The sequence below is a fragment of the Dreissena polymorpha genome, chromosome 9 (genome assembly GCF_020536995.1).
Source record: "Dreissena polymorpha isolate Duluth1 chromosome 9, UMN_Dpol_1.0, whole genome shotgun sequence".
Lineage (NCBI taxonomy): Eukaryota > Metazoa > Mollusca > Bivalvia > Myida > Dreissenidae > Dreissena > Dreissena polymorpha.
The window spans coordinates 73840081-73855080 of record NC_068363.1 but is presented as its reverse complement, the minus strand read 5'-3'; the positions used below and the strand labels follow the sequence as shown (position 1 = coordinate 73855080).

Below are 15000 nucleotides of genomic sequence, written 5' to 3'. Positions count from 1 at the left end.
TACATATCACTTTAACTGCTACATATATATTTTTCAAATTGAAATCTTTATGATAATCTTGTTAGGTCACTTACAAAACCCAATAACTCTGAGTTGCAATTAAAAAGACCTTTGAAATTGAGATAAACATTTTCGGTCAACAAATATTACTTTGACCAGCTTTTTAGCATAATACAACCCACTTTTTTCATTTGAATTCAAGTTAAGGTTCTTGTGCAAGATAAAATTGAGCTTAAAGTTTGAATCCACAAAGTAACAATCTTTTATACTACCAAAGATATTATATATATGTCATCATATATTATATCTTTGGTAGTTTAAGACAGTTATGACAGTTATATTATAAAAGACTCCTATCAAAATATTTGCTGGGGCAAGTCGTTATTAAATAAGGGGTGAGTCACTATGAACAAATGGGAGAGTATCAAAATTTATATATCGTGTATCATATGTATATAATTTTGTGTCAATTTGTGATCGCATATAAGAAAATAAAAGAAAAAGGGGGTGAACCATAAAGAGGGCAATTTATCTTTGTGTCTTTACAGCACCATTATGTCATACATTTAGCCCGTATTGTCTCAAAGGTTAAATTACACAATGTACATGGTAGGGTAAAATTAGGGAAGGTAACTCTGTTTGGTAAGCTATGGAAATAAAATGGAGAAGGAAATATGGAAATATACTTTAGTTGTTTTAATATTACCTTTTATGCTGCTGGATTTATTTCAAACCTCCGGTGTGTAATTATAATATTTAATATCATTGTCATGTGCTGTTTTTTAACAACATTATATTTTTCTTGTTTTAACTTGTAGTTAATCTTGAGCGGTTAGTTGTGTAACTGGGTGCTGGAGGTTTCGGTAAATGACAAGTTCGGTAAATTGATTTATATAGTAAAAGCCGTGGAGGTTTCGGTAAATTGATTTTATAGAAGAGGTATACCTACAACGAGGTGTTAATGACACCTATTAGCGGCTTACAATAACATTAGGGGCATTTATTTGCAAACTGTGGATTAATTTTGAGTTAAGTAATTAATGCTATGCCTAAGGTAAAGAATTAAGGGAAATGAATGAGCTACCTCTGAAAAACGAATTCTGTTAGGAAATTTTTGGTTAATTTTACGATTTAAATAACGCAATACTGTTTTTTTTAATTGGTGCTTTTATTTAAATAACATAATAGTAATAAGAAGTAATGATTTATGGCGGAATCAATGTAAGCTCTTCAATTAAGTTTAATGCTATTTTTTAAAGTTTCTTGTAAAATATGATTGAATAAAAATGATTTAATGTTGAATTTTATATTTATTTATATGTTTTATTATTTCTTTCTGGTTGAGAAAAACACAAGAAAAAACAATATATAAAATTTAATACGTGTACGTAATTAATAAAAAGTAATAAATGAGTTAAGCGAAGAGATACACATAATTGAAAACTGATAAAAATGACATCTAACACAACGCCAGCAGAATGAATACACTGTGTAATAGCAAGCTGCTGTGATGATCATTATCTTATCAACTTAATACACAGGCACCTGGCTACTGTACTGGAACAATGGGTTTTACGGCCAAAATAACTGATATCATTTTTTGCCTAAACAAATCGGTCCAATAAAACAAAAATAACTGATTTACTTTGTAATCCGTTTTATTTGCCATATATTATAAATAAGCAACAAGTAAAACATGGATACAATATATATATTGAAATATTTCATGTCATTTAAAAAAATGAGGGAGTAATCACATATTAATAACATACATTTTTGACACACTACAATATTAATACGACACATTATTATCATTCAGATTTTCCGCATGCTGATTTAATTTAATTACATTTCTAATACAAATGAGATACATGTACGACACTGTTCAATTTAATGTTACATTTCAACCATATCAGTCGTTCATCGTTCAAGACTCGTCGTCGTCGAGCATGTGGTGGACCGCTGTGGATGGTCCCAGGGCATTGATGTGGCTGATGATCCTCAGAAGTTCAGTGGTTGTCAGCTTCTCCTCTTCGTAGTCATCCCATGCTTGATGTAGTCTGCCGTGTATCGTAACATACTTCTTCCGTCTGATCTTCGTGAGAAGGTGCTGGCTCACCAGCCGTATATGTAGATCAACTGTCTCAGATTCCTCTCTGAGAAGGTTGGCCAACTTGTAAAGACCAAGGTTGGCTGAACACGCTCGTGCGTTGATGCGTCTATGCCATCCTGTAATTATAATAAAAACATATGTTTGTACTTAATAACATGATTATGTCATTTTTTATCAGTTTTTAATAACAGTCGTATGAAACAAATGCTTACTACCGATTTTGTATACTATGAAAGTATAATATTAATATACGAATAATATCCAATGTGAAACTGTGAATTGTTTCTTACTTATAAATTAATAATGCTAATTGTATTATAGTTACCTTCCAAGTCGTTGTTCGTGCGTTTTTATCAACTAATTGTTTAAAAACATATATAAAATACAAAACGATCATGACCTAAAGATAAACTTTTAATATATAATTTACCTCCATCGATTAGAATATTAATAGGTCGCAAGCCTGGATAATTAATAATAACACTTTGCAAACATCTCTTATTTGATAAAATCAAGTCCGTACATTTAAACAGATAATTTAATTAGTGCCAAACAACTCAATTAATGTACATCACAATTAATCCACAGTTTGCAAATAAATGCCCCTAATGTTATTGTAAGCCGATAATATGTGTCATTTACACCTCGTTATAGGTATACCTCCTATATAAAATCAATTTACCGAAACCTCCACGGCTTTTACTATATAAATCAATTTACCGAACTTGTCATTTACCGAAACCTCCATAACCCGTGTAACTCGGTAACATTTTTTGGGACGATTGAACTTTACCGGTACGCAACACTTAACACATCAAACAGCGTACCCTAACCCTTAACACCTAACACATAACAACTAACGCAACACCTTATAATCCTTTTTATCCTATATATTTCCTTAGTATCGGGGGCTACCGCCCCCAAACCCCACCTTTGTCGATAGTGGTAAACAACTGCCTACCGGTAAAGTTCAATCTAGCCCATTTTCGAAGCAGGTACTTCACTGTTATCATCTTATCAAAAAATCACAAATAATTGGGAAAAAAAATTACCCTTTATATGTTTATTATTCTATAGCAGAAGCTTTAATTTCTGCTGGTAATCAAATTAACAAAAAGTGCATGCTTTTTGTGAAAAGAGCAACCATAAATAGCATTTGAATAATGTTTTGTGCTTTTATTGTTTACACACTTTCTATCATTTATAAGTTTATAAACTCTATATTTAATTGTGTTTTTTGCACATATTATACATGATAGTATAATGCTTTATACATGTTATAAAGAATCAAGGATATTCTTAAATACAGCGTACACTGTCAATATCAGCAAAGTAATTTACATTACAATCCAAACTTTTTAATATCGTATGATTCTCTTATATTCAGCATAGCCTAATTTCGATCACTTTGTTTATATCATGAACGCGGCTCTTGTAATGTCGTCACACGCATATGCTCTGACTATTTTGTTTCACTAAAATAAATTTGCTTGAAAATAAAGACAGACACAAATAAAATGAGGAAAAAAACAAGCATAATTGCATTTCAAAATCTTGCTTTAATAGAAATAATCCCAGGGCTTTTTTTCCTTCTTTATGAGTGGCCGTGGAAGGACATTTTACAATTTTGAAAAGGACAATTCACAAACCTAACATGGCCGTGAATTTTTACAAAATGGGCCGTTTTTCACAATTTTAATAATTTCACGACTCGGTTTTTCACAATTTTAAGAAGTTCCCGACTCAATTTTTCACAATTTTGAAAAGTTTGCGACTCAATTTGTCACAATTTTGAAAAGATTGCAACTCATTTTTTCACAATTTTGAAAAGTTCGCGACTCATTTTTTCACAAAGTAAGGGGGCCAGGGCCGCTTTACAAAGTCAGGAAAAAAAGCCCTGAATCCAAATGTATCCCTATTCCATTCAATATTTTCAGATCTATTTATGAAACTTCCACATAAATTGCAAAGTGAGGCAGATGACTGCGCTAGTGTTAGTTCTGGCTACCATAACTTTAAATGTTGCTTGTTATGATTTTTGACTGGCGCGACTTTAAAGTTATGGACCAACCCCATTAGGAAAGTCAACCAGAAATTCCCGAAAAGTTGACAGTTAACAAAGACCGGTCCAAAACAGCTTTTATATGCAGTAATTGGCCCAAATCAACCACTTGATCGGAAAGATTAACATTTTTCAAATTTAACTGATATATTCTTTCACAAAATACTATCTTAAACATTTAAAATTTATCTATTCTGCTCTTACATATCGAGAAAAACAGCGATGTGACAGACTTTCTTGAAATGCAAATCTCCCGAGATTTCACGGTCATATGATGTTATTTCTATTTTTATTAACATACCATGTGCTCAAGTGTTTTCAAATTCAGAATGACATTTCCCGGTATTTTAGATTATTCTGGTTTGTTATGTAAACAAATTGTAGTGTTAATACAAACTCAAAGTAAATCTTATTTAAAACTACCTGATTCACACTGAAATCAGTCTTATAATCCACCATACGTAAGTTGTTAATCAAAAATAATAGAATTCAGAAAACGAAAGTAATGTTTACAATTTCAGCAAAAATGTCAAGGTCGATCCGAAAGTATCCAAATGAAAACTCGTCATGTGACAAAGCGACAATGGCGTCAAAACTTTGAATTTCAGACTGATGAGAGTTATTTTCATCTATTGTAAGATGCATTTGAAATATTTGAACCTTAAAATATTCCCAGATGCAGTAATTTATATTCATTCACTAATATATGTAGAAATGTATCCAAGAAAATGAACTTTCATTGATTTATAGCGTGACATAAATATGTTACGACTCTGGTTGACTTTCGATACGGGGTTTGCTTCAGTGTACAGGTCTGTCAATACTATATAAACTGTACACTGAAGTTTCTTTAGCTACGCTAGTGTAAAAACAACACTTTCATAATTTTCATTTGATTTATTTCAAAGAAAATTCTTTTAGTTTTCCCACATTGCAGAAAATGTTCATGGAACAATTTGTGTGCACACATGGCGTAAAAAGGTGACATGACAATATACCGAAATTTTATTTGAACAAATCTCAAATGTTTGTGTTTTTGCAATTCTTGAGCAATCGAGTACTCTCGCTTTTCGGATGTGATATCTTGATACCAGGTGAACAATGCGCGTAGTGGATGTAATTTCTTCTGTGGTTAAACACGTTGTAAATGAACAATTTTGACATGGATTTAATGGGCAATAAATCAATCTTCAAAGGTAAAGTGTTTATTGCGACATTATTTGCGTTAATTCAGAAATTCTTTTACTTGTGTCCTTAACCGCTCGATACACGGTTATCATAGGATAAAATGTTTTGATTTATATTGCAATTAATGAACAGCACTTTCTTTTTGACGCAATTTTGCAATTTATCAATTTTGAACTAAATGAATGTCTAATTTCTTACTATGCATTTGGTTAATTTAGTTTTTTTGCATTAGTTGAGATTTCTTAACAAATTAAGTACATGTAACTCCCATGTTACACATTTTAATTATTAAGATGATTTTCTGTTGAATATGGACGAAATATGTCTGAACTGTTGATAATATAATTATTAGCATTTTAACTTGATACATTGTTGAAATCAACAACAAAATTGTTTGTTTTTTTAACATTAATTGTTTAAATCTGGGTCATGTGGGCCAAAATACTAGGTCACCAGATCAAATTAAAAAAATAAATAAAAAATTTACCACTCTAAAGGCCACATTTTTACTCAGTCTTTCTGAAACTTGGTCAGAATGTTTATCTTGACAATATCTACTATCAAGGCAAAGTTAGAATCTTGATGGCATACATAAAAAAACCTAGGTCAAATCTTGTAACTTTTGTTACTCCTTTAGGAAAAACATTTATGACTGGATCTTCATGATGAAACTTAGTCAAAATATATTTGTCTTGACATTTTTTAAGCTTTTTCCAAAGATCAGAAGATCTGGATTTAACAACTAATGAACAAAAAAATTACCTGACTTGCCCAACTTAAAAGAAATGAGTAAAAGCTTTGTGTCATCGGCTATCATGGCACATGCAGCCTTTACTTTGACGCCCTTGAATGCAGTTTTTCAAAAAATTATTTTCCATAATCAGGCATTACTAATAATTTTACAATAAACAGATCAACATTTACTGACCTGAATGACAGTAGTGTTAAAACAGTGTAACTGGTAAGTTTTGGATTGAAAGAAAATGACAATTAGATTTTTTTGCGATTAAGTTTTGTTTAAATATGCTACGATATTTTTACAGAAAGTAAAAATTGCAATGTTCTATCATGCAATACAGTGTGTTTATACTGAATTACAATTTTAATAAAAACAAGCTTTTCAAGTGGATGACAGGATGTTCTACATGCAGCTGACATTTTGTAGGCCTTTTTTTCAAAACGAACAATTTTGCACTTACTGGTAATATTCAATTGCATATCGCTAAAAAATTAGTCATTTAATCTTTCAATTTAGCTGTTATGGCCTGGTATTATTGATCAGAACTAGCTTTCTGATATCAATATTGTACCTGTCCATGGACAAGTTCCCTCTCTGTGTCACTACAAAAATATACTTTTCCAATGATAAATTACCAGTGTCAGACGATTGAGGCATAAGAAATTCAAATCCCTCATTATTATATCATCGTTTTATCTTTGTAGTGAGCATATAGACAGAAACCCAAGAGAAAAAGCAAGCTTAAGAAAACCTAGCTGCTATAATTATTCATGGTGTATCCAATTACAGTTATATACATTGTAACACTGGTAGGAGTCACCCTAGTATGGGATGGATAGATATATCCCATTGACAAAATTGTATTTAGTACTTATCTAGCTTGATAAGATAACAAAAAAAGCACTCTACGACAATGTGTATCACATTACCTATTGTCATTAGAACCTGTCATTTAAATGGATTGCTACATGTAATGGGTGTATGGAAGCATTTTGTAGTGTTTTCTTGCCTTCTGAATTGTTGGCGCATCTATAAGGGCCAAGACTGGCATAGTGTTATCTTGCCAATTGAATTAAAAAATGCAGAAGTTCATGAAAGTAAACATGTATGGCAAAATTGATTGTTAGGGATTTTGTCAGAGAGGGATTGTGGGATAATGTCCAGGATTAAGTGAGAAAAAACAACCTTTGGGGGCAATAATAAAGTTTAAATGCTGCAACAAAATTTGAATTATTGAATTGATTAAAGAAGTGAAGGCCATTGCTGTGATGGTACTAAATAATTCCCAGTCAATCTGTTTATGCAAGCATTGCAAAGGTTTAAAAAGTTAAGCTGGTTTTTTAACCCTTTCCCCCTCAGAAGCAAAGTGAAAATAGCTGTGTGCAAACAGCATAAAACCAGAACAGCCTGCGAATTACTCACAGACTGAGTAATTACGATTGTAATTGCTCAAAATTTCTTGCTTGTGTTCAGCAGAGGCATAGGAAATAAATATCGCCTCACAACTTTGTTACAAAGTTAAAATTTGCCTTCTTCGAATGTTGATGTTAATTGTAAATCATATTATTTGAAAAAAGTAACTGGTGTATGCACATTTCAAAGAAAGATTTAAATTTTTGTTTATTAACATGAGGTTTTTAAACATTTCTCATTTTATTGGGTGAATGCTAAGAGACTTCATGTCTCAACTACATGTATCTGGCCTATATTACATTTGTTTAACTATTTTGCTAAAGTTTCATTATTATCTGCATTTGTATGCATTCAAGATCACGAAGATTGCATATTATTACTTTTTCAGTAATGGTATTGCTCCTAAGAAAGTTTCATACAGTGTGATGGGTATTATAATATCTGCAAATGGCACATTTATTATGTCTAAAACTTCAGATTCTACTGGTTTCTTGGCATGTTTAGGTTTATGAGCATCTTTCAGTTAAAGATGGAAAGCAATAAAAGTACATTTTGCAGAAAGCAACGAACATTAACTCTGTAAACTGTCTGATAAATTGCTCATATTAATATAAAGGATAACTGAAGTTTTAAATCTCTTAAGAGGTAAACTTTACTAAAAACAAGAGATTTGTTTAAATACTGGACATCCATTTCGTAAATTAAACTGCTATTGCACATACATGTACATGATACTACTTGTAAGTTGTATTTTATATGGCCATGCTTATTTTCAAATCTGTATTATTGGAGGCACATCAAATGCTTTTAAGTAAACACTAGTTCATTATATAAATATAATTATTTGCAAATACATGTAACAGCGCAATCAATTTACAATTCCTTTTAGAATCCAGTCTGAATCTAGACTTAACAACTATTGGGTGTGGTATTGAATTAAGGACTAAGTGCTCCAGCTTGGATTTGTAAAGGGCAGGGCGTTCTGTTGTCCAAAGGGCACTTACGCATACACAGCCATATATGTATTATCATGGTTGCATGTTTTCAATATGCATGTGACATCTGTTATTTGAAAGTTGAATATAACAATACATGCATTTTCATTTAAAACATTGTCCTTGTAATAAATAAAACTAGTTTTCACTGTGAAAATTTAGTTGAATCTTCAAAAAAAATTGCTGTATAATTATTTTGCCAGATTAACAAAGGGCACGAAGGGGGTCCAAAGAGGCAGGGGTGGGGCCTTGGGGTGGCAGGATGATGTGCAATTCTGTTAATAAGGTCTAGCTGAGCTGGAGCGCAGGGAATGAGTCGAATGACAAAACTTTAAACTAGAAATGGCGCGGCAGAGGCCGACGCGTATCCCCACGCCGCATGTTTGACCCAGGGGCACCCCAGGGTTGGTAATGGGGCCATGCATAGTTGAGATTGCCCGTATTGTCATAAGAGAAGTTCAGTATCAATTAAAAGTATATCGGTGTAGAAATGAAGAAATTATAGTAAAAGGCAATTTTGGGTGGGCGTGGCCTATGTGGCGGGGCACCCCAGGGTTGGTAAACGGGCCATGCATAGTTGAGATTGACCGTATTGTCATAAGAGAGGTTCAGTATCAATTTGAAGCAAATCGGTGTAGAAATGAAGAAATTATAGTAAAAGGCAATTTTGGGTGGGCGTGGCCTATGTGGGCTGGGCGCCCCAGGGTTGGTAATGGGGCCATGCATAGTTGAGATTGTCTGTATTGTCATAAAAGAGGTTCAGTATCAATTTGAAGTGAATTGGTGTAGAAAAGAAGAAATTATAGCAAAAGGCAATTTTGGGTGGGCGTGGCCTATGTGGGCTGGGCGCCCCAGGGTTGGTAATGGGGTCATGCATAGTTGAGATTAAATGTATTGTCATTAGAGAGGTACAGTATCAATTTGAAGTGAATCGGTGTAGTAATGAAGAAATTATTGTAAAAGGCAATTTTGGGTGGGCGTGGCCTTTGTAGGCGGGGCACCCCAGGGTTGGTAATGGGGCCATGCATAGCTGAGATTGACCGTATTGTCATAAGCGGGCATTTCTGGAATGCTTCCTGTTGCATGTTAATTTATATGTTATTAATGATTGTTATAATAACTATTCAAATATAATGTCTACAATGAGTAATAAATTAAATACAATGTAATAAGACATTTATTAATTATCATAATTATGTAAAAAAAAAATTAAGGGTAGGGGGGCCCTAGGAAGGGCTGGGCGGAGCGCCCTTCAATTTAAGCCTAGCTGGAGCACTGATATCATATTATGATGCATTTTCCATATTGTCATGTTTGACATTAATACATTTAATAGCACAAACCAACACGTGTTTTGTATTTGAAGATTGTTTATGCATTTATTTTAATATTGAGAAAGATCAACCTTTACATTTTTATGCTCCCCGAAAATATTTTCGGTGGAGCATATAGTTGCCAGTTTGTAGTTCCGTTATTCCTTTCTTCCGTCACACTCCGTTATTCCTTCCTTCCGTCACACTTTTGCTACCGTTTCTCATAGCGCCTTCAATACTTTACCAATCGCTTTCATATTTGGCATGTAGGTACCTTGCATGGACCTCCACCTTTTGATGAGGTTTGAGGTCACTGGGGTCAAGGTCAAGGTCACTGAGGCTAATAATAGACTTCCTTCTGTCACACTTTTGCTACTGTTTCTCATAGCACCTTCAATACTTAACCAATCGCTTTCATATTTAGCATGTAGGTACCTTGCATGGACCTCTTCCTTTTGATGAGGTTTGAGGTCACTGGGGTCAAGGTCAAGGTCACCGAGGCTAATAATAGACTTCCTTCTGTCACACTTTTGCTACCATTTCTCATAGCACCTTCAATACTTAGCCAATCAATTTCATATATGGCATGTAGGTACCTTGTATGGACCTCTACCTTTTGATGAGGTTTGAGGTCACTGGGGTCAAGGTCACTGAGGCTGATAATAGGCTGATAATAGACTTCCTTCTGTCACACTTTTGCCACCGTTTCTCATAGTGCCTTCAATACTTTACCAATCGCTTTCATATTTGGCATGTAGGTACCTTGCATGGACCTCTACATTTTGATGTGGTTTGAGTTCACTGGGTCAAGGTCACCGAGGTTAATAATAGATTTTTTAGGCGTTTATTAACACATACATTGACAAAGCGCGTCATCGGGGAGCATCCATCAGTTTCACTGATATTCTTGTATGTTAAAGATTTAATAACCACTACATTTATGTTAAGATGACAAACAATTTTGTGAAAACGCTTTAAAATATAAAATATTATTATGTACATATTTATTTGATCCAATCAGCTGTCGACATTCATACAAGGTGACAGTATTTATTTATTTTTGAACGCGCTTGCATCCAGTATATTCCATATTGGATTGAGCGATTTACCAGAATATTTCTGAGTCTTCTCGAAACGTTTCCTTAAAAAAATGCAGATGAAACTATAATTATTGCATAATTGTCTTAATACTGTTGTATATTAAGCTCCACATATAAAATGTATAATTAAAATTAATTTATTATAATGTCTTGGGGCTTTTTCCTTGACAAAAACAGTGATTTCACTACCTCTTTAAATGATGCGAATGCTTTAACCTTTTCGCAGAGTTGACTTTGTTGCGGATATAAAACCTGCATAATGCACTTTACAGACAGAAGATAATATGTGTCTTATACAAATCATGTTTATATGATATAAAAATAAGGTATTTATATAAATATACACCTGTATGCATCTGCGCAGGTAGGGTGAAAAAATACCGTTAATATTCACCTGAGTACTGAGTTACTTTTATGAATTGTTAGGTACCGGTACCTATAAAGTTAAATTAAAAACTGTTTTGTTTTAAATTTTCAAAGAAACATTCAAAACGCTTGATTTTTTGTTTGTTATTGGTACATACAAGTAACAATTTGTTATAGGATTTACCTAATTTGCATTCAAGTGCAAATGGCCAAAGGACACAACATTTCATTAAGCTTGTTGGTTTGATGCTTGTCAGAGCAATATCAAAGATATGAACATACTTTTGTTGCCTTAGGGTCTCTAGAGATGCTGTAGATAATCAAGTTATGATAACATGGCAAAGACAAGTTGACAGTTTTGTTAATGTTTAGGACCGAATGAAAATAAACAGATCATATATTATCTTGATGCAAATAATGTAGTAGCTGTTTTGACTTTTATGTCTGTACTTTCATATACCAGTTACATATAGATGTGACCAGGGAGTGAACTTTGTTAAACCTGTGTACATGTTTGAAAATAAAAAAAGTTAAGCTTTTTGTCTGGAATGCAATGTATTTAAATTATTTATCAGTTTTGTTCTGGCTTTCATTTGCCAGGTACATTTTTGTAATCTGCTCATAATTAAAATCATTATAAGTCCAGGTAGCGTTAGCATTTGAGGTCACTTACATGTAGTTAATTATGACCATTGTTATAAGCGTGTAAATTATGTGAATCAGCTGATTACCAGGTACATTTGTATATTGGATATTATTGAAGCCATATTCACATTATTATTGATAGTAATATCAACTGCATATTTTAGGTTCATGTCCATGTGCAAAGATTATAAATTTTGTATTATAATATTGTGCAATATGACATAAAAATGCAGGTACAATAAAAGTATTATTATGATTGTTATGAAAGTCAGGTACATTTTTCATGTGCAAAGCCCACAGTTTTATTAAAGTAGCAAGACCCATGTACACATGTCATACAATATTCTTATACATGTATATGTGTTCATTGTATACCTGGTATCCACAAATGGAGACAAAATACAGACTGATTAAGTTTGCAGTACATGGCCCATTATTGAAAAATAAATGAGGTGCAAGCAAATAAATTGTAAAACACCTGTACAGGCACACAAAAGAATCACAATCCTATGGCCTAGTCATGCTTAAAAGGAAAGAGAGTTAAGGCAATTTTTGATAGCTACCACTTTGCCGTAAGATAACATTATTGGGTGGGCATAAATTACCAAATTTTGTAAACATTACATGACGTTTACCAAATATTTGGGTTTAAGATTTGTTGGTTTATTGTTAGTGGAATGCATGTTTTGCAAAGCCACTTAACTGGGGGCAGACATCGGAGAAGAGTTTGCAAATAAAAGACCTGGTGTATGGGAAAACAGAGCTTAAAGCATGTGGGTACAGTTTGGTCCCAGGTTAAGAGGCTTATATGGGATGATACTGTAAGCACATGCATAGAGCCTGGTTTTCTCGGACTAATGAATACTTGGATAGTATATTTTATAATGTTTCAGGGCATTTTGCATTTGAACCATTCTTGCAATGTCTCCTTAAATACAAATTCTTTAGACAGATATTAGCAGTTTTCAAGTACAACATATGCTTTTGAAGTATGATATGAGCCACATAGGCTGGAAATATTTAAATAAAATCATTTTTAGTATGTCTATCTCATGAATTTTCTTAAAATGAGGATTTCTGAAAGTCTCAGAGCCATGTTTCAACTAACATTAATTCTCTTCTTTCTTTTTTTTCCCCAGAACATCTGGAGTTATAGACGCTTTTTGCTTTTTTTTTACAAACCATTCTGTGATTATGTGGTGGACAGTTCTCTAATTGATGATAAACTTAAAAAAATTAAGTATCAATTAATAACAAATTGTTCTATCAAAAACTCATAAAACATGCTTTTGAGAATATACTACAGCGAATTTTTTTACTCTTAATAAAGTACAGGAAAAAGGGACTTAAATCCCAATAAGGAAAAAATACAAATTTCCCTATTGCTGTCAAAAAAATCCCAATTGAAGGCTTCTTTATATATACATGTATATATAAATTCTCTATGCAGCTCTGAACCTTGACAATTTGACAACATTTTGTTATCAATTTTAAAGTATGTGGGAGCAAAAAAATCAAATACACAAATTTCGCAATATGAAGACTTAACAACGCGAAATTTCTCAATTTCAGGGTTTTTCGTGCACATCTTTGCCGTTTGGACTTGTACCAGCACTTTTTCCATTTGGTAAAAAAAATAGCTGTACAATGTCATAACACATATGAACAAATACTATACTATGACCATTTCAAACATTGATAATCACTTTTATATAGTGCTGGCAATCACTTATGAAAGCAATGATTCAAATTTCTTATCCCTGGCATATGAATCCATTATTTCAGAAGCGGCTCCCTGTGATGAGTTGGGCAGGTTTGGGTGGAAGTGCCGCTTCTCTTGTAACTGTGCGGATGGGGCAGACTGTGAGAGGCAAACTGGTTACTGTCAGAACGGATGTAAACCAGGCTTCTATGGATGGGGATGTCAGTTCGGTATGTTTCCATGAAGATTTTTGATGCAGATTCAGATATGCCAGCCAACCCTTAGTTGTTAATTTAAGACTAAAGGTAAAAAAATGTTATTAGTCAGTCTTGATTATATCATAAGTATGAAATAATGAGCAAACCCTGTTGAATACTTACCAATGCATAAATTATGAGCTTGTGATTATTGTGATCCGTGTGGATATGTAAATATGTCTATTACTAAAATCACAGGTTCCTGAAAAAAAAATTGGTCCTGTTAATGATATATACATGTAATTTTTTTTCAAGTACCTGTGACTAAAATGCAATTAATTGCGACTATTTACCATGTACTGAAGCTAAGGGGCCAAGTATTCATAGTTTACTTCAGTAGTGACCAAAATTGTTCGGTTGTTGCTTAAGGCCATCAAATTTAGTTGTTTCTTGCACAGCTGATGACAGAATATACGGCGAACAGAGGGGCACGGTCTATACCGGGAGTTACATGAAAGCTGGGAACCAAACCTGTATAAACTGGAACAACCCACGAATCCAGGTCCACCTTGACAAGTATCGGTTCTTGGACAAGACCATACCTGGGGCTGTGTGCAGGAACCCTCTGGTCGTGGATAAGCAGGCCTATAACACATACCCTTGGTGCTATATTGAGGTCAACGGTGCGATAGCATTTGATGAATGCAGGGATCTCATAGTTACTGGTAGGTCGATATTATGTAATGCAGGCGTCTCATTGTTACTTGTAGGTCAACATTTTAATATCATAAATACGTTACCTGTTATCTCTAGCTTACCCCTTTCCAAGGGAGTCATTTCATCTGGAAAATATTCAAGCGCTGGGAATCGTCCACCTCTATAAGAATCCAAATCAGGTTAAACATAGTACAATGCAACCTAACAGGAAATCAAGAACCACAACTCATCTTTCCTTTCCGGATAAAACCATGTGCACGCCTATTTTAGGCTCAGGACTTATGTGTTCTTTTCACTGTGTTTTTGGCGGAGTTTAAAAGGATAAAGTTTATTTATCTTTTATTTGTATCATTTGGTTTATATTTCTATACTTTTTGTTGCAGTAATTGTCATATTTCTGCTTTTGCTGGGTTTCTTTGTTTGCATCGTCGCTCATGTACATGACGTCAT

General features: G+C 33.5%; 1 protein-coding gene and 1 long non-coding RNA gene across 4 annotated transcripts in view; one reads left to right on the top strand and one right to left on the bottom strand.

The window, feature by feature from the left end:
- Nucleotides 1-15000, bottom strand: part of LOC127843845 (uncharacterized) — a 148841-nt gene that overhangs the window by 58723 nt on the left and 75118 nt on the right. The gene's annotated exons all lie outside the window — the stretch shown is intronic.
- The window catches only part of LOC127843816 (receptor-type tyrosine-protein phosphatase alpha-like), a 75738-nt gene continuing 60757 nt past the window's right edge, over nucleotides 20-15000 (top strand). For all 3 annotated transcript variants that reach the window (XM_052373648.1, XM_052373647.1, XM_052373646.1), the window contains exons 1-3: nucleotides 20-739; nucleotides 13720-13866; nucleotides 14292-14558. In XM_052373648.1, the coding sequence (XP_052229608.1) occupies nucleotides 661-739; nucleotides 13720-13866; nucleotides 14292-14558 (493 nt within the window). In that variant the 5' untranslated portion in view covers nucleotides 20-660. The remainder of the gene's footprint in view (nucleotides 740-13719; nucleotides 13867-14291; nucleotides 14559-15000) is intronic.